This window comes from Staurois parvus, unplaced genomic scaffold (assembly GCF_062004578.1).
Source record: "Staurois parvus isolate SC_StPar_1 unplaced genomic scaffold, SC_StPar_1.0 ptg000778l, whole genome shotgun sequence".
Taxonomy (NCBI): domain Eukaryota; kingdom Metazoa; phylum Chordata; class Amphibia; order Anura; family Ranidae; genus Staurois; species Staurois parvus.
In genome coordinates, this window is record NW_028318574.1 from 479,724 (window position 1) to 502,903 (window position 23,180).

Sequence of the window (23,180 nt, forward strand, 5' to 3'; positions counted from 1 at the left end):
GAGAATGTATCATGTTGGTGAGCCAGCTAGTGTGCCTAGGGTAGGGAAGGGGTAATGCTATCTCTGGCTCATAGGCTTTTTGCAAGGCTCTGCCTTCCTACCTGTATCATATAAAAAGGGGGTAGGCTCGGCCCTGGCAAGTCCTGCCACATGGGAAGCAGCAAGTGGCACATAGATGACTAATGGACTTTCTCCTTTCAAAGATATGCCTGGGCAGCCACTAAACAGGCAGTTAGGGTTAGGATGTTCTGGACTGCATTTCTGCATTTTATTATGTTACTCTGCAAGACTTTCAGCAAAGCTTATTAACTATGTTGAGTCTGGTCTGAAGTCATTAAAGGAGTTCATAAGCGTCATATGATAGATATGCTAAACCACTGTGGTCTGGTAAAGCCCTAGAAGGGTATGAAGTACATCATGCTACAGTGTCAAGCAAGCATGCCAAGGATGAACAAGACCATTGCTAAGGGTAACTAAGTATACATTCATGATACAAGGCAACCAGTTGAGGTGTGGTACCTTGGTAAGATGGTGTGTGCTCCGGCACCAGAGAGCACCCCACCTTACCAAGGTACCACGCCTCAACTAGTCTCTGCTTTGTCTTCCTCCCTAACAGTCCATCTGCTATAGCAACTGGGAGCAGACCAGCAACACAGAAGTCCTCAGCCTGACTGTCCGGTATGGAAGGGAAACAGTTAACATAGGACATGCATGAGATCTGCGCTATGTGTCTGATGGGGTCTCATTCTGTTACTGAGGGTGAGGTAACAAATGTAGGCTGGATAGTGGAGGTACCGCGGTTCAGCCCGCTACTCCAAATGGAACATAAGCAAGTCACTGTGTGTAGAGCTATGGGACAACACCTAATATAGAAACTTAGCTTCATTACTACATACAGTGGCAGCTCATCTCTAAGTTGGGAGACTGCCTTTATGTTAGGCTGTGCACATGACCACAGTTCCTGCCTGGTTCCAAGCATTGGTGAGGTCGCCCTGGGCCCAAGAACAGTCATGAGGAACACTTACCACCCACAGTCCTGAGAGGAAAGCAAGACCTTTGGTGCCATGCCCACTAGCCAAACACTGCACCTACAGTAAGCGCAGGAGGTTGTGCTATTGCTATTGTTTGAACACTCACCAACACCAGCCTACAAGTGTGTCTCATAGACACATAAAAAAAAGGGGGAACAGATGCCACCAGGGTAGGAGAGGACAGTTAAGGCAGCAATAAAATATTTTCAGAAGTTCCAAGCCATTTCCACTCTACTTAAAAAAAAAATTTAATTTCCTTTTCTGACACGAAGTGAGGAAAAATCTCCCAAACAGGGACACCACCAGCATGGCTGGAGCTTAATTCAAAACTATAGTGCCTTGGACCTGTCACACCAAATTAAGCCTTTCTTAGAAAATGACATGCCTATTTAGCTCTGGTGCAGCTCAATATCAGATAGTAAACATTGAGTGCATACACTCTGATTTGTAAGTTTAATATTATTCATAAATGCATCACTTCTAATAATTTGAACAAATATAATGGAATAAGCGGTAATTGAGCAAATAGCTATTCAAAATCATCATGAAAATATGGTACATCAAGTGCAAGTGTTGCAGTTTTAGTGTGAGTCTTTATTTTATATAGCTTTCAAGCCCTGGAAAATCTGCAATGACATCACCAAGCAAATTACAAAGCAAAAAGGGTAGGTAAAGAAAAGTGAAATAAATTTCTCAAAGTTTTCTTCACCTTAAATTGAATCTGGAATATGTATCACCAGATAGGATTTACCCCAATGAATTTCAAATTACATTAAATTATGGTTTCAATGATGGAGTGCATGGGACAGGCCTATAACAGAAGTAGAGGCAATTGTTATGACCAGTACTATGAGTAATGGGCGCCAAGAGCAAACGCAGGGAGGAAAATAATCCTCCTTCATCCCATTCCATCGTTGCTTCATTGTTCCCCTTGTTCCACTGATATGGTGCTCTCATCCAGACCACCAGTCATCAATAGATTTAATGAGACTCTTACCACCCCCAGACACTGTGAGATGTTTCATTAGGTTTTGAACTCTTTTGTGCCACCTGGTGCTCCTAGCGCTCCCTCCTCTTGCCCAGATGCAGATGATAGTGCAGTAATGTTTGTTTCTGCAAAGGTGGAACTGCAAAGGTGATAAAGCCAACTAGCCACACCAGGGCCGTCTTTAAGGAGGCACAAAAGGGGCAGCTGCCCTGGGCCCAGTCATTGTTGTGGGGCCCAAGGCAGCTGTCCCATACTTGCCAAATATACTTGTTTATTTTCCCTTTGTCCCTGGATGTCTTTGTCACAAACTGTGTCCAATACCTCAGTGTGAAGTGCTGTCACTTGTGCTGCTCAGCTCTGTCCTATTGCCATGTGCAGATGACACAAGTGTGCAGACTGTGTCAGCATTCACATGTAAATAACCGGCATTCATATGTAAATAGCGATGGCAGTGTGGCATTCATATGTGTATTGTGCCTCCCAGTGGTTCCAGCCACCAATACCTCTGCTGGTGGTCTGTGCAAGTTTTCCCTTACATTGGTGTCCAGTGTAGAAATGTATTGGTTGTTGGTGTAAAATCCGCCATTACATTGGTGGCCAGCGTAAATTTCCCTTTACATTGGTGGTCAGTGCAGAATTGCCCTTATACTGGTAGTCAGTGTAAATCCCCCTTACATTGGTCATCAGTTTTAATCCTCCCTAACATTGGTGGTCGGTGTGGAAATGTCACCTTCCATCCCCATCCAGCACTGCCATTGATCCCATCCACCCCAAGCACTGCCATCCCCCATCAGCACTGTCACTCATCCCATCCCCTCAGCACTGCCACTTATCCCATCCTCCCCACCACTGCACTGATACCACAACCCTACCACTGCCACTGATCCCATCAACCGTTCCCCCATCACTGTCACTGATCACACCCGCCCGCCCAGCAATGCCATTGATCACAGGAGTCCTAGGAGTTTTCTGTCTATTGGTGGGCCCCCTAACCTTCTCAGTCCATGGTGTGCAGGAAGTAAGATGATGTGCTGTAACCTTCAGCAACCAATCAGTGAGACGTAATTCATTTCTGTAACCTCTTGCAATCAATCAGTGAGTGTTAAGGATATGCAGTAACATGTAGCAACCAATGGGTGAGCAGTAATGATGTGCAGTAACCTCTAACAATCAAACAATAAGTGGTAGTAATGTGCAGAAACCTCTAGTAACCAACCAGTGACCAGTAATGATGTGCAGTAACCTCTAGCAGCCAGTCAGTGAGCAGTAAGGATGTGCAGAATCCTCTAGCAACCAGTGAGCAGTAATGATGTGCAGTAACCTCTCGCAACCAACCAGCAAGCAGAAATCATGTGCTGTAATCTCTAGCAACTAATCAATGAGCTGTATTGTGTGCTGTGACCTCTAGCAACCAATCAGTGGGCGGTAATGATATGCTGTAACCTTCGGCAATCAACTGCAATTGCTGCCTGATCTGCGGCAGTAAATTGATTTTGAGGTTAGCTGTAGCTGCTATTTATTGGATGTGTCGGAGCAGGTGGAAAGCAAAATTTCATGGGGGGGGGGGTAGCGGCGAAGTAAATGTTTGCCCAGGGTCCAATCAATATTAAAGATGGCCCTGAACCACACTGTCAGATACTTGCTAAAAGCTAATGCACATCCTTGTAGTTTACACCTTCTGGAAAAGATGGTTGAATCTAACAGTTAGCTGAGACAGTATGAAAAAATGGTCCTAAATTGGTAAAAATAGTTGAAGTGTTGCCTCTACCAATTTACTTGCTGGGCTTTTGGCATTTGTTTCCATACCACCATCACCTTTTGGCGTTATGGGAGGATGGAGGACTAAGACTATCTGGACCATACCCAGCCACCCTTCCTTCTTCCTGACATCCAGGCGTTCAGAGTTTTGATTTTTCCAGGTCCCAAAAATATACACTTTTCTTTAACCCATGAAAATTTTCAAACAGTGCAACAGAACTAATCATGCCTCACAAACAATAGCATGTCTTAACAGACCTTAAGAACAGGATTTATAACCGTGTATTGATAACTACTCTACTAATCAGTATAAATAGTCACATTGGTTGAAAAAAGTTTATTTTAAAGGGGCATATGATATTAAAGAGAGGTATGGCCAAAGCTCCAGTGAGCCCACTCAGTCAGCTCTATAGCTGTGCAGCAAATCAGCTGATCAGCAAAGCTAATTTTCCCTGCTGATTGTTGAGATCTGGCTCTGACTCAGCAAGGGACATGTTAGACTTCGACATAGAGACCACTGCTTCCAAACAAAAAGCAAGGGTCCCAATCTGCAGCATGCTTACCGGGGACAAGATTTTCTACTCAGGCTGGGGCTGCTTTTTTAAAGAATGAAAACTGTAAGACTCTGGACACTGTTTATTTTGTTTCACTTAGTATGTATTTAATTGATTTAAACTAGAAGTTTAATTGGGCTTTAGAAATGTTTCAGAAGAAGCAAAGATGAGATACTGCAAGTGCAGTAGTCCCTAGTGTTATATTCAGATATATGAACGATTAATTTGGATTGGTTGCTAAGGGCACTGTACTTTGTATTTAGCCTTACAAAATAGTAGGAAGGAGCTCACTGAATGTCATTGTGTTCTCTCCTTCCACAATCTGTTACCAGAATAATTCAACTATTGTAATTACCACCTTACCCGTAATCTTCGCTCCTCACAAGACCTTTTACTTTCTAGCTCCCTGGTCTCCACCTCCCACGCCCGACTTCAGGACTTCTCCAGGACTTCCCCCATCCTCTGGAACTCACTACCCCAATCCATCAGACTGTCACCTACCCTCCTCACCCTGAAATCCCATCTCTTCAGGGAAGCCTACCCTGCCCTCACCTAACAGCCAATCTCCTCCACTCCTCCCACCACTCCATCCCCCACAGCCACTTCCTCCTGTACCACTATCCCCTCCCTCCTAGATTGTAAGCTCGAAAGAGCAGGGCCCTCGAACCCCTTGTGTATTGTTTTGTTACTGTATTGTCTCATGTACTGTCCCCCACTATAATGTACAGCGCTGAGCAAACCTTTTAGCGCTATATAAATACTGTATAATAGTAATAACTATTGTTATTTTGCATATACAGATGACCTGGCCTCTGAAAAATCTCCAGAACACAGTATCGTTTCCCAGCAAGTAAGACAATTGTTTTTCTGTATTGTCATTTATCTCAAGACTAATCTACACCAACTTATCAGGTGTACTAATCTTACTCTCTTTGTAACAGACTCTGAATTATTTGAGTAATGTGGATGGAAACCTAGAAAGCTCAGGTATGGTTTATTTTTCTGTACAAAATTCACTTTTTCTGGACTTTCATTTTCTTGATCATTGGACTCCTGTACGTTAGATGCCAATAGATGTAATAAGCCTTACGTTAAAAAACAAAAAAAGATATAAAAGAAAAACAGCGGTATTACCAATAACAAATAGCAATTATTTTGCCTCCAATAGAAGAAAAACATGTTCAGTATATTTTTTGATAGCAATTGCCTAAAAGCCCAGTTTTCAGTTACATACATTAAAGTGGTTCTAAAGCTAAAAAAACCTTTTAGGACCTTCCCTCTAAACACTTACCTGACTCCTGGATTCAGTCTTCTCTCTTCCTTCCCTGGAGTCAGTGGCTCCTGCTGCTGTCAATCAAATCCTGTGATTAGGGAGGGAGTCCAAGCCACACTGTCTGTGTCAATAGACACATAGTCTGGCTTGGGATTAAGCCCACGCATCTACCCCCATAGCACGTGACTTGCAATGTTGGCAGACACAAAAGAGGAGGAGCTGAGTGCCAGGGGGAGCCAGAAGAAGAGGCTCGGGGCCACTCTGTGCATTACAATTGCACAGAGCAGGTAAGTATAACATGTTTGTTATTTTAATAAAAAAACAGACTCTAGAACCACTACAACCCATGGGTAGCTTTACCTGTACAATTCTTTTACACCTACTTTATTCTGAGATGTGGATTCTACCTGAATCAATTTTTGGTCATATGGCCACCTGACTCTGCTTTTTTCCTGTATTAAAGCATAAATAGTTGATGAAACAATCTCTAATGGATCAGCAGGTCAGCAAAATTTTTCCTACAAGATTTGCTTGAAATTGCTGTCATTAGGGGGAGCTCATGTTTTGTCTTTCTCCATTGTTGGTGCATCAAAAGTTTTGAGTTCACTTGTCTTCCTAAGATCCACCCCTGATGTTTGTTCTGTCACAGGGGTGAATATCTCTAGGTCACCAGAAGAAGTACTGTTTCAAAAAGATGGACAGTGAATTTCCTAAACTCCTGAAAAGATTAGTGCCATATGTAATCCTAGCTTCTAGAATCAAGATCATAAGGAGTTGGAAACAGTCTGTTGTATCTATTGACTATGTCAAACACAAATGAAATTGGATTATGATGATAAACTCACATGTACAGTATACTTAAAGTATTACTAAAGTCTGACATTTTTTTAAAATTAAAATAACAAACATGTTATACTCATCTGATCTGTGCAGTGGTTTTGCACAGAGTGGCCCAGATCCACCTCTTCTCGGGTCCCCAACTGGCAATCTTTGCTCCTTTTCCTTCTGTGTCCCCATAGGGGCACACGCTGTGTTCTTGCTCCTGACCTATGTCTCTACGGAGCCGTGCTAAATAAAAACACATGTAGCACCCTCCTAGTTTAGCTAGGGGGAGCTAGTGTTCAATTGATAGAGAGGAGGGCTGAGTAGCAGTCTGGGTGTAATAGCCAGAAGGTCACATTATAGTCTGGAGCTGAGAGACTCTGCAGGCCAGCCTGCTCAGTTGCAGGAGAGTTCAGGTGGAACATAGTGAGGAAAATGTGAGGCTGAAGGCAGGAGGCTGTGAGGAGGCCCAGTGGGATGGGGCCTACCTGCAGGCCTGGAGCTGGAAAGGAGGAAAGCTCAGAGCTCACCGACCCCTGACATAGGACCACTTGTATGGCAGGGAAGGAGCGGTTCAGCTGATAGGCCTGGTAGCAGCTACCAACCCACCAGCGGTACAGGAGAGGATCTGAGTGAGTACACCTGTACCCCTGAGTGGATAAGGGAAGGAACACTCTGGTGGGAAACCAGATTAGCCACCTATCAGTGACTGTTTATCTCCTAAAGTGACAGGAACCAAATCCCCTGTTCAAGGATGCCTCCAGATTGCTGGGTGAAGGAGGAGAAGTTCATCCAGGGTCTGGGGTGGTACTTTGAGACGCTGGCAAGCTCTCCAAACAAAGACTGTGTTGCAGTGAAGGCTTGTTAATAGTTCCAAGAAGTTTTCCTCAGTTCATCAGTGCCCTTGGACATCCTGTACACCCCTACCCCTATCCCAGCTCAAATCCCCTGAATAAAACAACAAAACCAAAGCTCAAGGACTAATTTCTGACTCTTGATGCAAGCCTTTGTGAAGATGTGTGATGCTTCGCTGTGCAGCACTATAGGGAACCCAAATCTTCTAGCGACTCCTAAAGGAGTAGTGCTACACACACAACAGGACTTAGCCCAGCCTCCCCACTTCCTCTTCACTACATTTGATTGACAGCAGCAAGAGCCAATGGCTCCTGCTGCTGTTCCAGTCCTTGTGTGAAGAGGAAGAAAGGGGAGAAGAGATGCAGCCATGCACAGTACTGATCTCTTCTCCCCTCAAATAGACAAATAGAAATGCATTAAGGTAAAAAGGTTTTGGGTTTAGTATCACTTTATCACTATAACACCTAAATCAAATTTGAGAAAACGTGGGACCCATGGATACAATATATCAGTGAACCTATGAGGCCTTATGGATACCAATCCTCCCCTCCATCATCTATACTTATTCATCTCTTCCAATCATTCCCTCAACTTTTTCTCCCTTTCTGTTCTTCTCTACAGTGAAGTACTTACAATTATCAAAATAGGTTGTGTCTGTATCAAAACAATTATCTATAACCACTGCTGAAATGTACAATGCTGAAGGAATTGTGAAAATTTACCTGCACATACACTATATCCCAGTACAAGGGTGTTGGAGAGCTACAGTGAACATTTTTATTACTTGTGGGGCAAGTGTAACAAAAGTGTAACAAAAGTAATGCAAACGTTCACTCACATAGGTCATTCAAATTTCACATGTTGGTTGATTACTTCCTCTGTGGTAAACCTTCTTTATTTGCAGGTAAATAATGGATTCCAAGCAACATGCCATCATTGAGTTCTTGAGGAAGTAAGGGGGCAAGTTGCCCAACATCCACAGAAGGCCTTCTGTGGATGTCAGACAGTCTGCACCTTCCTTCATCAAGAACTCAATAATTATTATTATTATACAGGATTTACCGTTAGGTCCATATATATTTGGACACAGGCACAATTTGTTTTTTTCTGGTATATACCAAAACATATTCAAACTATAGTTATATAATGGATATGGGCTGAAATTGCACACTCTCAGGTTTAATTTGAGGGTATGTACATCCATCCAAATTGGAGGAAGGGTTTAGGAATTACAGCTCTTAAGAGTAGCCATCCCCCCTTTTTCAAGGGACCAAAAGTAATTGGACAAATGAATATAATCATAAATAAAATGTTCATTTTTAATATTTTGTTGAGAATCCTTTACTGGCAATGACTGCCTGAAGTCTGGAACCCAAGGACATTACCACAGACTGGGTTTCCTCCTTTCTGATGCTTTGCCAGGCTCTAACTGCAGCTGTCTTCAATTGTTGTTTGTTTGTGGGTCTTTCTGCCTTTAGTTTTGCCTTCAGCAAGTGAAATGCATGCTCAATTGGGTTGAGATCAGGTGATTGACTCGGCCATTGCAGAATATTCCACTTCTTTTCCTTCAAAAGCTCCTGGGTTGCTTTTGCACTGTGTCTTGTATCATTGTCCATCTGTACTGTGAAGAGCCGTCCAATCAACTTTGCTGCATTTGGCTGAATCTGGGCTGACAGTATATCTCTAAACACTGCAGAATTCATCCGGCTGCTTCTGTCTTCTGTCACATCATTAATAAACACCAATGACCCAGTGCCACTGGAGGCCATGCATGCCCATGCCATCACACTACCTCCACCATGTTTTACAGATGACATTGTGTGCTTTGGATCATGAGCTGTTCCAAGACTTCTCCACACATTTTTCTTCCCGTCATTCTGGTACAGATTAGCCTCCCTAGCGGTCTGATTATGTCAGTATTTCTGTGCTCAAAGCGGTACTTTTTTTTGCATGGAAATATGTATTTTTTTTATTGTAGGCCTGTAATTTTTAGGAATAACTCACTGAAATCTGTCCGAACAAGAGTCTAGTAAACATCCCGGGTATTATAAAATTTGAAACACAAAATCATAAATTATAATTTAATAAATAATCATAAAAAATAATAATATAATGCTAATAAATTTAATTCAATAATATAATCAAACAAAAAACACTGAAATTTGAAATATAGCGTCAAGTTCGCATATCACTGAGCAAAGTTGCAAAATCATTTTCAGTGTCTGATGACTAATTTCCCCATGAATCATCACTCAATTCTTCAAGTAGTTCTAATTTACTATCCCTGTTCTCTAGCTGGTCTAAAACCGCTTTTGACCTAAAGGGACGCTTTTTGGATACCATGAACATTTCTCAGTTTCAAGGCAGAAAGAACGGTAAAAATGCAGGCAGGGCACAGGACAAAGCACTCGGGACAAAATGTATGTGAAATGGTTTGATACAGTAATGTTTTACTATGTGATTTTAGTGTATTTAGTGAATGTCACTTTTTCACATTTTTTAAATTTCCCGCCATTCCGTCCCCGTACGTCCTGACGTCGCAGGGAACGGAACCCGGAGGACATTGCCGGGGACGCTGCAGGGGGGACATCGCGGGAGCGAAGGACAAGGTAAGTGCAGAAGAGATCCCGGAGCAGCGCTGCAAGGTATTCCCGAGTGTAGCTCGGGGTTACCGCTTTTGGTGCTGAAACTTTACCCCCAGCTACACCCGGGAATACCTCCAGGGAGGTTAATCTTAGTTTCATCCGTCCAAAGAATGCATTTCCAGAACTGGTCTGGCTTTTTAGTTTTTTGGCAAAGTTTAATCTGGCTTTTCTATTCTTCAGGCTTATGAATGGTTTGCACCTTGTGGTGAATCCTTTTTATTTGCTCTCATGAAGTCTTCTCTTGATTGTAGACTTTGACATAGATACGCCCACCTCCTGGAGAGTATCCTTCACTTGTCTGGATGTTGTGACTGGGTTTTTCTTTACCATAGAGAGGATCCTGCAATCATCCACCACTGTTGTCTTCCATGGACATCCATTCCTTTTTATGTTGCTGAGCTTCCCAGTGCATTCTTCTTTCCTCAGAATGTACCACACTGTTGATTTGGCCACTTTTAATGTTGCTATCTCTCTCTGATGGATTTTTTTCTTTTTTTAAGCCTTACAATGGCCTGTTTCACTTGCATGGACAGCTGCTTTGAACGCATGATGTAGGTTCACAGCAATAGATTGAAAATGCCACACTTAGAATCAACTCCAGGCCTATTACCTGCCTAATTGATGAAGAAATAATGGAGTAGCCCACACCTGGTCATGAAACAGCTTTTGATTCAATTGTCCAATTATTTTTGGTCCCATGAAAAAGGGGGGATGGCTACTCTTAAGAGCTATAATTCCTAAATTAAATACCCTCAAATTAAACCTGAGAGTGTGCACTTTCAGCCCATACCCATTATATAACTATAGCTTGAATATGTTTTGGTCAATACCTGAAAAAATTTAAAATTGTGTCTGTGTCCAAATATACAGTTGCAAGAAAAAGTATGTGAACCCCTTGGGATTACGTGGAGTTTTGCATGAATTGGGCATAAAATGTGCTCTGAACGTCATCTAAGTCACAACAATAGAAGAACACGGTCTGCTGAACATACTACACAAACATTAGATGTTGCCATGGTTTAATTGCACATAACATGTAAACATTCACAGTGCAAGGAGGAAAAAGTATGTGAGGCCCTAGCTTAATGACGTCTCTCAGAGCTAATTGGAGCCAGGAGTGAGCCAACCTTGACTCCAATCAGTGTGATGATATTGGATGTGTTGCTGACAGCTGTCCTGCCCTTAAAAAACACACACCTGTTTTGGGTTTACTGGTTTCAAGAAGCACTGTCTGATGTGAACCATGCCTTGCAGAAAAGAGCTCTCAGAAGACCTACGATCAAGAATTGTTGACTTGCATGAAGCTGGAAAGGGTTACAAAAGTATCTCCAAAAGCCTTGATGTTCATGTGTCCACAGTAAGACAGATTGTCTACAAATGGAGAAAGTTTAGCACTGTAGCTACTCTCCCTAGGTGTGGTCGTCCTGTAAAAATGACTGCAAGAGCACAGCGCAGAATGCTGCATGAGGTAAAGAAGAATCCCAGAGTGTCAGCTAAAGACCTACAGAGATCTCTGGCACATGCTAACATTTTTGTTGACACATCTACAATAAGGAAAACATTAAACAAGAATGGAGTACATGGGAGGACACCACGGAGGAAGCCATTGCTGTCCAAAAAGAATATTGCAGCACGTTTGAAGTTTGCAAAAGAGCACCTGGATGTTCCACAGCACTACTGGCAAACTATACTGTGGACAGATGAAACCAAGATTGAGTTGTTTGGGAAGAACACACAACACTATGTGTGGAGAAAAAAATTCACAGCACACCAACATCAAAACCTCATCCCCACTGTAAAACATGGCGGAGGGAGCATCATGGTTTAGGGCTGCTTTGCTGCCTCAGGGCCTGGACGGATTGTTATTGATGGGAAAATGAATTCCAGAGTTTATCAAGACATTTTGCAGGAAAACGTACGACCATCTGTCCGCCAACTGAAGCTCCGCAGAGGATGGGTGATGCAACAGGACAATGACCCAAAGCATACAAGTAATTCAACAAAACAATGGCTGCAACAGCACAGAATATGCCTTCTGGAGTGGCCCAGTCAGAGTCCTGACCTCAAACCGATTGAAATGCTGTGGCATGACCTTAAGAGAGCGATTCACACCAGACATCCCAAGAATATTGCTACACTAAAACAGTTTTGTGAAGAGGAGTGGTCCAAAATGACTCCAGATCGTTGTGCAGGTCTGATCTGCAACTACAGGAAACGTTTGGTTGAGGTTATTGCTGCCAAAGGAGGGTCAACCAGTTATTAAGTCCAAAGGTTCACATACTTTTTCCTCCCTGCACTGTGAATGTTTACATGTTATGTGCAATTAAACCATGGCAACATCTAATGTTTGTGTAGTATTATGTTCAGCAGACTGTGTTCTTCTATTTTTGTGACTTTGATGATGTTCAGAGCACATTTTATGCCCAATTCATGCAAAACTCCACGTAATCCCAAGGGGTTCACATACTTTTTCTTGCAATTGTATATGGAACTAAAGGAGCTGTTTAACCTGTCAAAGGATTTGTATTTTCCCCCATCCAGTTCTGCAATTTACACAGCTCTGCCACACAGCACAAGCCTGTCTGGAAGTTGTTGAACCTGTACTTTGTCTTCTGCAGTTTCACCTTTTAGGTCTCCACCTCACCCTCACCCTGCGACAGGACAGAAAAAGGAGAAACCTCAACTGATGAGCTTATTTTTCAGCCTTTTATGAAGCTATTCCTCACTTCCCAGCTCACTGACTGTGAAAACATTAAAGCCTATCTCTGGGCACAACAAAAATACATTTGCAGTGGGGCCCTCCCACACTGCAAGAGTTAAATGCTCATTAAGTCCATGGGATTGTAAAAGAGGCTGTATTACTTACCTTTTTCCTCGTTCCAGCAGTGTGACCTGTCCCCCACAACGCCTCTCTATGCTGATCTTGGAGCTGGTCGCATGCTTGCCCCACCTCGAACAATGCAAAGTTAACAGCCCTGCATTGTACATGGTGATGCAGAGGGACATCCACAGTCCAAGTAATGCAGCCTCTTCTTGTAACCCCTAGACTTAAAAAGCACTTAATCCTTGCAGTGCGGGGGAGTCCACTACAATGGTCATTTTTTTTCTTTGTGCACAGAGTACAAATTAACTACTTAGCCTTTTTCGGGTCTGAATAACTCCTGTTGACCCATTACTTAATTTAGCCTTTCTCCAAACAAGTTAATGTTTTACTGATTTAATGAATGGAACAGAATGTAAAAATGCATATAGTATATATTTTTATACAGTATATTCTGTAGAAATGTATTCTGTATATATAACTGTAGCACTACCCCCTTAGGAGTCGCTAGAAGATCTGGGTCCCCCTATAGTCCTGCAAAGCCAGGCATCACACATCTTTACAAAAGCTTGAATCCAGAATCAGAAATCAGTCCTTGAGCTTTGGTTTTGTTATTTTTATTCAAGGGATTTGAACTGGGATAGGGTTTGGGGTGTACACGATGCCCAAGGGCACTGATGAACTGAGGATAACTTTCTGGAACTATTTACAAGCCTTCTCTGCAGCACAGTCTCTGTTCACCCAGCAATCTAGAAGTAACCCTGAACAAAGTAGTGCAGCAAAATTCAAGCACAAGCTCTAGACCGGTACATGAATTTGGCTCATTCTTTACCACTTTTAGAATGCATGAGAGGAACTTTTGCAAAATCTGTCTGCACAAGTCTTTATGAATTCCAGAGATTGTTCCTCCTGAAATAAGGAGAGCCAAAATGACTAGCTACAGGTTTTCTCCCCTGCACAATCAATTGATTTCTGCACAGCAGTGCTCAGACTGGAAAAGACAGGGGTCGGAATAGAGGCTTTTTTTTAATTAGAAAGCTAGTTTAGGATAAAAATAAACAATAATTAGCAAATATACTGGTGTGCATTGTACTAATTAATATTATACTTATATAACATAGCCTTTTATACTTGAGAATAACATATGATAACGCCTTGACCCCTGGAAAGTTTTACCCCCTTCACGACCAGACCATTTTTTGCTCTTCAATACTGTTCTACATCAACTGGCAACTGCGCTGATTAACTTTTTAGAATTTTTTATTCACACAATTAGAGCTTTCTTTTGGTGGTACTTGATCAAAAAAATCTAATTTCTTCATAAATTGAGGCCAAAATGTATTCTGCTACATGTCTTTGGTAAAAAAAATACCAGGCAGGCATTTTTCCTGCAGTGCATCCATTTTCCACTAGGGGACAGTGTGTGTGTATTGATACTAAAGGGCCTGTGGGGCATCCATTCTGTGTCTTTTCCTAAGCATGTACATAGCTGCTGTAGCTGGAAAGGCACTATAATTTGTTCATCTATCTGGTTCTCCTGTATGCTAGGCTGGCTGACAAGCGCGGGGCACACGCCACCTCTGTGGGTGTGTATGTTGCATGTGAAGTTGTGGCTATAAGTGGCATTGGCCATATTGCTTATGTACAAGGCAGGTGCAGGTTGGAAGGAGCCTCTGGAAAGCTGCAGGCTGCTGCAGGAAGAAAAAAGTGGGCTATTGTCCTGGGGCACTTGAGTACCTTGTTGTGGGGGTTACTGGCAACCAGACCCTTTGAGGGACCCCGTATGGAGCTGCACTCGCGGTGCTTTGCTGCATGTGAGAGTGCTAAGTGCATTGCTTGCAGACCTGCATAACTGCATGGCTGCACAACTGTATGATTGCATAACTGTATACCTACATAATTGCAGACTTGCATGATTGCATACCCGAATAATTTCATAACTGCATACCTGCATAATTGCGTAACTGCATACCTGCATTGCTGCATGATTGCATGCCTATATAGTTACATACCTGCATTATTGCATATTTTTACATACCTACATAAATGCTAACTTTTCTTAATTGCATACCTGCATTATTACATACTTGCATGATTGCATACCTGTGCACCTGCACAATTGCATACATGTATAATTGCATATTTTCATAACTGCATACCTATATAATTATGTACCTGCATAACTGTATAATTGCATACTTGTATAACTACATTCCGGCATAATTGCATAACTAAACAATTGTATGCCTACATGACTGAGTAAAAGAATATCTTCCAGAACGCGGAGTGGGGGGCACAAGTGCATCGCCATCAGATCGAGTGGACTCTAGTTGTTGTCCCGCTGTGTTTTCATCTCCCAATAGACCAGAAGTGTCAGGTGTATTAGAACCACTGTGTCTTTGGCATTGTAGCTACATCGGCCTCAGTGTATGTCACTAAGGATGACTTGGCTGCGTCATTGTCAGGCAAGTATTGGCATTGCAAATGCCTGGAAGGGTGTGTTAAGCAGTTGATAAAAAAGAACCTGTGGCATGTGGAAGAAGCTAGTGGGGAATTTTCACAAATGTGATAAAAAAAGCATGAGCAAGAGCAAATGAATGCTGAAACTCCTGTGCTGGACGATGAGCTCCACAATGTCAGTAACCCCACATGGAGTACTTTTTGAGAATGCAAGCCTTGCTGCCCTCAACGGACCAGGGAAATCCAAAGAAGCTGTGTGCAAAGAAACAGAGGGCGTACGGGCCTAGTGCATTATCTTCTAAAAATGAGATTTATTGAATAAAAAGTAGTATACTCACAAAAGAATAAAAAAAAAAAAAAAAATCACACATCACAAAAAAGACAGCATGGTCCAATCTCCCTAGATGGTGGCTGATGGGGGACTGTAGGCCTCCAAATGGATGATGTGTTTCGAGGCAGAACCTCTTCCTCAGAGCCTGTGATGTGCCTTTGATTTTATTCTTTTGTGAGTATACTACTTTTTTTTCAATAAATCTCATTTTTAGAAGGTAATGCACTAGGCCTGTGTGCCCTCTGTTTGTTTCTTTGCACACAAATTTTCAGAAATACCTCAGACCATGTGAGTCGAGTTAGATGCCCTGAAAGACCCTATCCAACAGATTCTGTGCTGGGCTCTGGTGTCAGTTCACAGGCACAGGGTTCTATGGTTAAAAAGCTGGTCTACTGAGCTGCTCTGTAAAAAGTTGTTGGCGAGCTTTTCTTTTCTTGAAGATCGCCTTTTGGTGAAGATTGGACAAATACAGTACATTGAAAGATCTTCAGGAAGAGCGTTCCCTTATTTTGCCATTTAAAAGAAAAAAGGCAAGTGCCTAGCTTATAAATTAATGGTTGTTTCAGTAGCTGGTACCTCATCATCCAAGCAGTCTTTTCGGTGCCCACAGGCATTCGTACCTAGAGGGAAAACACAGGGCCAGGGTACTGGCCACGGCTTCATTTCAAGGCCTATGAGAAATCAGATCCTGGAAACTAAGGTTCACTTCAATATGCATGAGGCTGCTGGGAAAGATGGTGTTCAAGGCCATTACCTATGTTCTGTTTCACTCCAGGCCATTACAAAGGAATATCCTGTCCTTATGAATGGCAAGATTTAGTGTCAGGATTGCAGTATGTCCCTAGCTCCCTGCGTGTTATGGATATTAGACTGGTGGATGGTTCCACAGACCCTGTGGAGGAGGAAGCCTTTCCTTCTAGTAGCCTGATAGGTAGGTGTTACCAATGCCAGTCTAAAGGGCTGGTGAGCCATTTTTTGGATCTCCTTCAGTACAGGGGTCTTGGTCTCCTCAAGTAAAGCGTTGGCACACCAACATTCTGGAGCTTCGGACTGTACAGTTTGCACTGGATCACTGGACAGACCAGTTGTGGGGTCTTCAAGTAAGAGATTAGTCCGACAGTGGCATAAATAAGTCAATAAGGGCAGCACATGGAGACTGCCCACTTTTCACAGGTGTTCACTACAATCTGTCAGCATTGAGGGAACTTGGGATATGGATATTCTGGCATCCAGATTCAATGACAAGGTGGACAGGATTGTCTCCCTTGACACCCTGGGACCAGTTCTTCCTGGTTTATCTTTTTTTCCCCGTTCATCTCCTTCTGTGTCTGTTGCACAGTTTCTGGGAGTCAAAAACGCCAGTTATCTTGGTGGCCTCAGCCTGACCCAGGAGAGTTTCTTACACCGACAAAGTGAACTTGGCAGTGGATTGCCCTTAAGCGCTTCCAGTCTGGCTAGACCTTCTGTCTCAGGGACTAACCTTCCACCCTGCTTTACATTCGCTCATTTGTTATATGGCTATGGAAGCCCAGGTGCTGAAAGATTGGGGTATCTCTGGCTGGTTATTTCTATTATGCAGAATGCCAGGAAACCAGAGGATTTATTAAAGGACTTGAAAGTCTTAAGTGTCCTCGTCTGAAACCAGAAAGTGGCACCCCTGAAAGTACATGAGTATTGTTCTATCACCAAACAGGAGTAGAGATGAATTTGGCTTTGAGGCCAGATATTGACTCTGTTTTTTTGCCAGAAGCCGATTGCTTTTCATTCTTAGATTTGTACCCTTGTTTATAGAGTGAACCGTATGGTTCCGCCTGTTAGGTCATCCTGGTGTCCTTGGGATTTGAGTTTGTTCCAAAGTTGGTTCTGAAAAACAGCCAGAACCAAATTTGTGATACTCCATTTAGTCTTATCGACTGGTGGTTTTTTGGTTGCACTTTTTTCAGTGGAAGGGGTGTCAGAGCTGGCAGCTCTTTTGTTTTAGGAGCCATTTTTGATCTTTCACCAGGATAGGGTGGTGTTATAGCCTCATCCATCTTCTCTTTGCTGAAAGTGGTTTCAAGTTTTGAATCAGGTCATTATTGTACTCTCCTTTTTTCCTACTCCACAGTCATCAGGAGAGAAAGCTTTTCACACTTTGAATGTGGCTTGGGCTATCAGAGTTTATTTAAGGTTATCTGCAGAGATCAGTCAGTTGGACTCATGGTTGTTATGCTAGAAGGCCGCAGGAAAGGTCAGGCTGCATCTAAGCAACTAAAGTTGCAGTGGTTCCGTTAGTCCTTCACTCAAGCTTCTAGCTTAAAGAGGAAGGCTCCACCTTTTTTTTATTGGGCAAGAGTGCACTCTACTAGAAGTGTGGGAGCATCTAGGACTATTCGTCATCAAGCGTCAGTGGCTCAGGGCTGCAAGGCCGCAGTGTGGTCATCGGCTACGTACATTCAGGAATTAACAGGTGGATGTGGGAGCTGCAGAGGATACTGATTTTGGCCGCAGCATGTTGTGGGCGAAAGAGTAGATTCCTTTGGATTGATGGGGTTTTTTGTCTGTGTCTCTCACCCCTCAAGTGCATTGCTTTGGAACATCCCAGATAATGATTATAGCCTGCTCTGTGTCCCGTTCTGTACGATAAAATTTTTTTTTTTTTTTCTTCTTACTTACTTGTAAAATCCATTTCTTGGAGTACATCATGGAACACAAAGGACCCTCCCCTTTTTTGGGGAATTCATTGCTTGCTACAAAACTGAGGAACTTCCTTTATGGAAAGGGTTAAATAGGGGAGGACTTCCTGTTTGATTGGGCAGCCAGTGTCCATTCACCTATAGGTGGTGCATAACCCAGATAGTCATGATCTAGCCTGCTCTGTCCTGTGATGTACTCCAAGAAATTGATTTTACAGTCAAGTAGAAAAAAATTCAATTATTTACTGTGAGCAGTCGGTAGGTGGTTAATAATATAATTTATCCATTTAAAAGAAAAATATTTCTAGAAACACATGCAAAAACTCACATGCATACATACATTAAAAAATTACTGAAAATTACAGTTTTTCTAAACTGTAAAGGGCAGAATTACTGAGGTACGTAGCCGTGGTTGGCAAAGGTTGTAGTGGTTGTACTGTGCATCCAAAATCTAATAAAAACAACAGTTTACATTATAGTGTATTTATTTCACAGACGACCAGGCAAAGATGAATTTCAAGACTATAAAAAAAGAGACATACAATGAAAGCGATTCAGAATATGCTGCTTCTTCTACAGAAGTAAAAGACCAAGGAGAAATCACCAAACATGAATATCCTGATGGGATGGAATTTGAATCACCTGAACCATTCCAAACGAGCAACAAAGTAGGCCAATGCACCACAAATGAAGACCATATTAAAATGGAAGATGAATGGTCCAAAACATCTTCATTGTCAGTAAAAAGCAATGAAAAGGAAAGCTCTATAAATGTAGACCACAATCGAATGCAAGGTGAATTGTGTAAATCCTCTTTAGAGAGCACCAGGAAAGAGGAAAGCTCTAGAGGTAAACAGCATGATGATATACATAGTGAATTGTGTGAATCATCTTCAGAGGGGAGCAGAAAAGAGCAAAGCTCCGAAGGTGAAGATATAGATAAAATAGAAACAGAATCCCCTGCAGCATCTCTTTTTTCACATTCAGCAAGCAAAAAAAGTGATCTGATTCTTCCTGGAACTTCAGAAGAAACAAATATGCTGGTTCTGAATCAGGAAACCATTAATGGAGATGTAGGTTTTGCCACAAACCTAATTCAGTTTCTGAGGAAAGTTCCAGAAGATAAAAAGTTGTACACTCAAATATCCATTCTAAACGTTTTAGCATTGGTTTTGGGTCAGAAGCCAATGTCTACATCAAATCCTGATTGTGTACCCCAACAATATGCAAATCCATCTTCTCCCGGACTTAGTGGACAAACTGTTCCTCCTAAGCCATAGGTGACAAATGTATGAGGCTCACACCAATAAATGGCTGCCACAGATCTAGAACATTATATACTTTCACAGAATTGTCTTAACCTCCTCCTTCCCATATAATCTACCTGTTCAGTCTCTGATAGAAATGGTTCTACAGGGATGATGCCTACAGCTACAGGCATCATCCCTGTATTTTTTTTTTTTTTTCAGCCGTGATTTCCTTGTATGTAAAAGCCATTCTTGCGGCTTTCCCATGCGATCAGGAAGCCTGGCACTGAAGCAGGCAGTTGCACCAGCTTACTATAGAGGTTTTCAGAGACCAGATCTTCTCCAGTCTTTTCTTTCCAAGCGATTACTAGTTTGTATAAGCATCTGATAAGACCGATCTTGGTTTGATCTGATGCTATTTAAGGCAGAGGAGACCCCAGATGTCTCAGTAAAGAGGACCTGTCACTGCTGTTTACATTTCTTGTGACAGCGATAAAAGTGATTAAAAAAAGGGACAGTGTAAAAAATAAATAAAATTATATAAACTGTTTTTTTAAAGTGCCCCCATCCTCTCGTGTTTGTGCACAAAGGGGAAGGCACATGTTGGTCCCACACATACGTATATGGAAATCGCACCACACGTGTCAAACGTCAAGTGAGAGCAATTATTCTAACCGAGACCTCCTGTATAACTCCAAACTGGTAACCTGTAAACTCATTTAAGCGTCACCTATAAAAATCTTTAGGTACCATAGTTTGCCGTGTTCCACAGGTGTACGCAGTTTTAAAGCGTGGCATGTTGGGTATCTATTTACTCGGTGTAACATCATCTTCTATACTTTAACGAATTTTAGTGTACAAAAACACAATATATTACCCAGATTTTTGGTAGTGTATTATTTCCCCAAAATTTGCACTTAAGAAAACTGCCATGTGACATAAAAAAATTGCAACACTCCATTTTATTCTTTTATTCTGCTTAAAAAACATATATAATGTTTTGGGGTTCTATGTAATTTCTAGCCACAAAATGATGATTTTTACATAGGAGACAAGCGTCAGAATAGACTTGGGAAGCGGGTGGTGAAAGATGGTAAAAGATGATATGTTATATGAACAGATTGTTATCATGTATTTTGTGCTTCTATAGTATTTGTGTATGTTTTCATCTGTTCTGTATTCCTGACCATAAAAGAAAAATCCAGTTCTGAGGCAAAATAGATGTTTCGTGCACAAAAAAGCACATTATGTTCACTAGGACCAAGAAACTTAATGAATATGCACTGGGTAAAAGCTTCCATGAAATCCATTTACATATAATGATACTCTATTACAGGGGTCTCCTAACTTTCTAAACAAAGGGTCGTATTATTGTCCTTCAAACTCTACGGGGTCGGACTGTAGCTGGTGGGAGAAAAGTGTGTCCTGGCGTCAGTGGGAGTAAACAATACCCCATTATTGGTATCAGTGGGAGGAACAGCGCCCCATCGTTGGTATCATTGGGAGGAATAGTGTCTCATCGTTGGTATCAGTATGAGGAATAGTGTCCCATCGTTGGTGTCAGTGGGAGGAATACTGCTCCATCGTTGGTGTCAGTGGGAAGAATAGTGTCCCATCATTGGTGTCCGTGGGAAGAAAAGTGTCCCATCATTGGTGTCAGTGGGAGAAATAATGCCCCACCATTGATGTCAGTGGTAGGAATAGTGCCCTATCTTTGGTATCGATGGTAGGATTAGTGTCCCTTCAATGGTGTCAGTGAGGGAACTAGTGCCCATTGTCAGTGTCATTGTCAGGAACTATGCCCCAGTGTTGCTAACAGTGGGGGGAATAATGACCCAAGGGCTGGATAAAAAGGCTGCATCCGGCACCTGGGCCACAGTTTGGAGACCACTTCTCTATTAGGTCAATTAAATGAGAGCGCAAATTACAATAACTTCTCTATTGCTCAATTGTATCTGTCTAACTTGAACTAACTTAAATCTGGTTCATTGCTAAAGGTTACTGTTTGCACTGTTTTAGCAGTTTAGTTGCGCCAAAGGTTTTTAGTTGCTTAGTAGCATGGTATGAACATCTTACTAACACTTGGCTTTACATATATTGATTGCAACATATTATAAAAGGAGACTGGAGAATGTTCTGTTTCTAACATGGACTTTTTTTTTTGCACTGTGTGATAGTATGGCAGGTGTACCTTTTCTTCAAAAGCCTGCATAAACAATATTGTATCTGAATTTCATGCAAGCTTTTACATGCAGCTCTGTTGTATTGTAGTGCACTATGATCAGCAAATGGTAAGTGCAGCAGGGACATACATTTAGGTCTGTACAAACGACAATGAGCATTACATCTTTTTATCAATGAGGATGATTGGATTGGTGTCATAGGACAAAAAAAGATTTTGCACAGGTAACTTTATTTCTGTCAAAGGTCCTAGGAAAAAAATAATCTATTTTATAGTATAGTTTCTAGTATTTTTTTACTGCCTTGTGCAACTATATTTTATAATATGTTATATTTGTAAGGGCTGTAAACATTTTGATTTTATTAAACTGTTAGATGGTGTACACTGATGTGTAAAAACAATATGTAAAAGAAAATAAAAATCCAAATAAATAAAATATTTTGACTGACTTTGAAGTTTTATTATAAAATAAAAACCATTGGGAATATTGTATTTCTCTTTATAGGAGGCCACCGAGCTAGGGCTTTCAATGCTGACCTCCTTCCGTAAATGTAGTTTTTGATTTTTATCCAGACTTGATTACTTTTTGAGTCACTGACCTAGAAAATGTGTACCAATCAAAGTAAAACATCCTTGTAGTGCCCTCTAGCTAAATAGGAGTTTTGTCTGTGAGTCTTGCTAGAAACCTGGGATGAAACAGCCCAGGAATGAGGCAGTGAGGTTACCTCAGGTCACACTGGGAGGCTCTACAGGTCAGGGCTTCTGGAGCCCTCCCACCCTTCTAGAAACTTTCTAGAAGAGAAGGGGAGGAAGCCTGGATTTGCATGTTTGAGGGAACCTGGACAATCCCCAAGCAGGAGGCCTGGCATGATGGCTAGGACAGCCCCTAAATATGGGAGAGCCTGAACAGCAGGGGAGTTGGGTGGAAGATGGAGTGAACAAAGGTGCTGGTGTATGGAGCCTGGGCAGGGGCCCCGGCAGAGCAGGACCTACCTACAGGCTGAAGCTCAATAGAAGAATCTCCACTGTCCCACAATCTACTATTTAGGACAGCCTGTCAGCAGGGAAGGTGCCAGCCCAGCATAAGGCCTGAAAGCAGCTGCAACTCATTAAGCTACAGGAAAAGAACAGTGTGCGCACTTCTACATCCCCTGGGCCAAAGAAGGGAGGGCGGTCAGGTGCAATACCCAACTAGTTTTCACTGGGACTACTTCACTGTAGATCTTGGAATTCCTTGCTCAGAGACACTGTCAAGAGAGTGGGGTGGATGAGGAGATTTTCACCTGGGGTCTGAAGAAGTTCACTAAAGTGCTCCTTACTAGACTGGTTGCTGATTTTTTCTGTCCATTTTTGCGGAGATGTTCGTCCACAAAGATGTACAGTTCCTTGGGCATCCCCTATACCCCAAGTTGTTAACCCCTAATAACAAAAAAAAAAAAGCTCAAGGACTGCTTTACTGACTTTTGGTGAGAGTGTTGGAAATGGGTGATGCCTGGCTGGGTAGAGGGGACCCAAAAATTCAGCGGCCCTCAAGAGGG

At 42.2% G+C, this 23,180-nt stretch overlaps 1 protein-coding gene across 1 annotated transcript in view; it reads left to right on the plus strand.

Moving 5' to 3' along the window:
• The window catches only part of LOC149444763 (uncharacterized), a 106,496-nt gene extending 84,418 nt beyond the window's left edge, over window positions 1-22,078 (plus strand). The window contains exons 17-20 of the mRNA XM_089654562.1: window positions 1,639-1,696; window positions 5,132-5,181; window positions 5,273-5,318; window positions 18,709-22,078. Coding sequence (XP_089510688.1) covers window positions 1,639-1,696; window positions 5,132-5,181; window positions 5,273-5,318; window positions 18,709-19,493 — 939 coding nt within the window. The 3' untranslated portion in view covers window positions 19,494-22,078. The remainder of the gene's footprint in view (window positions 1-1,638; window positions 1,697-5,131; window positions 5,182-5,272; window positions 5,319-18,708) is intronic.
• The last annotated feature ends 1,102 nt before the right edge of the window (window positions 22,079-23,180 follow it).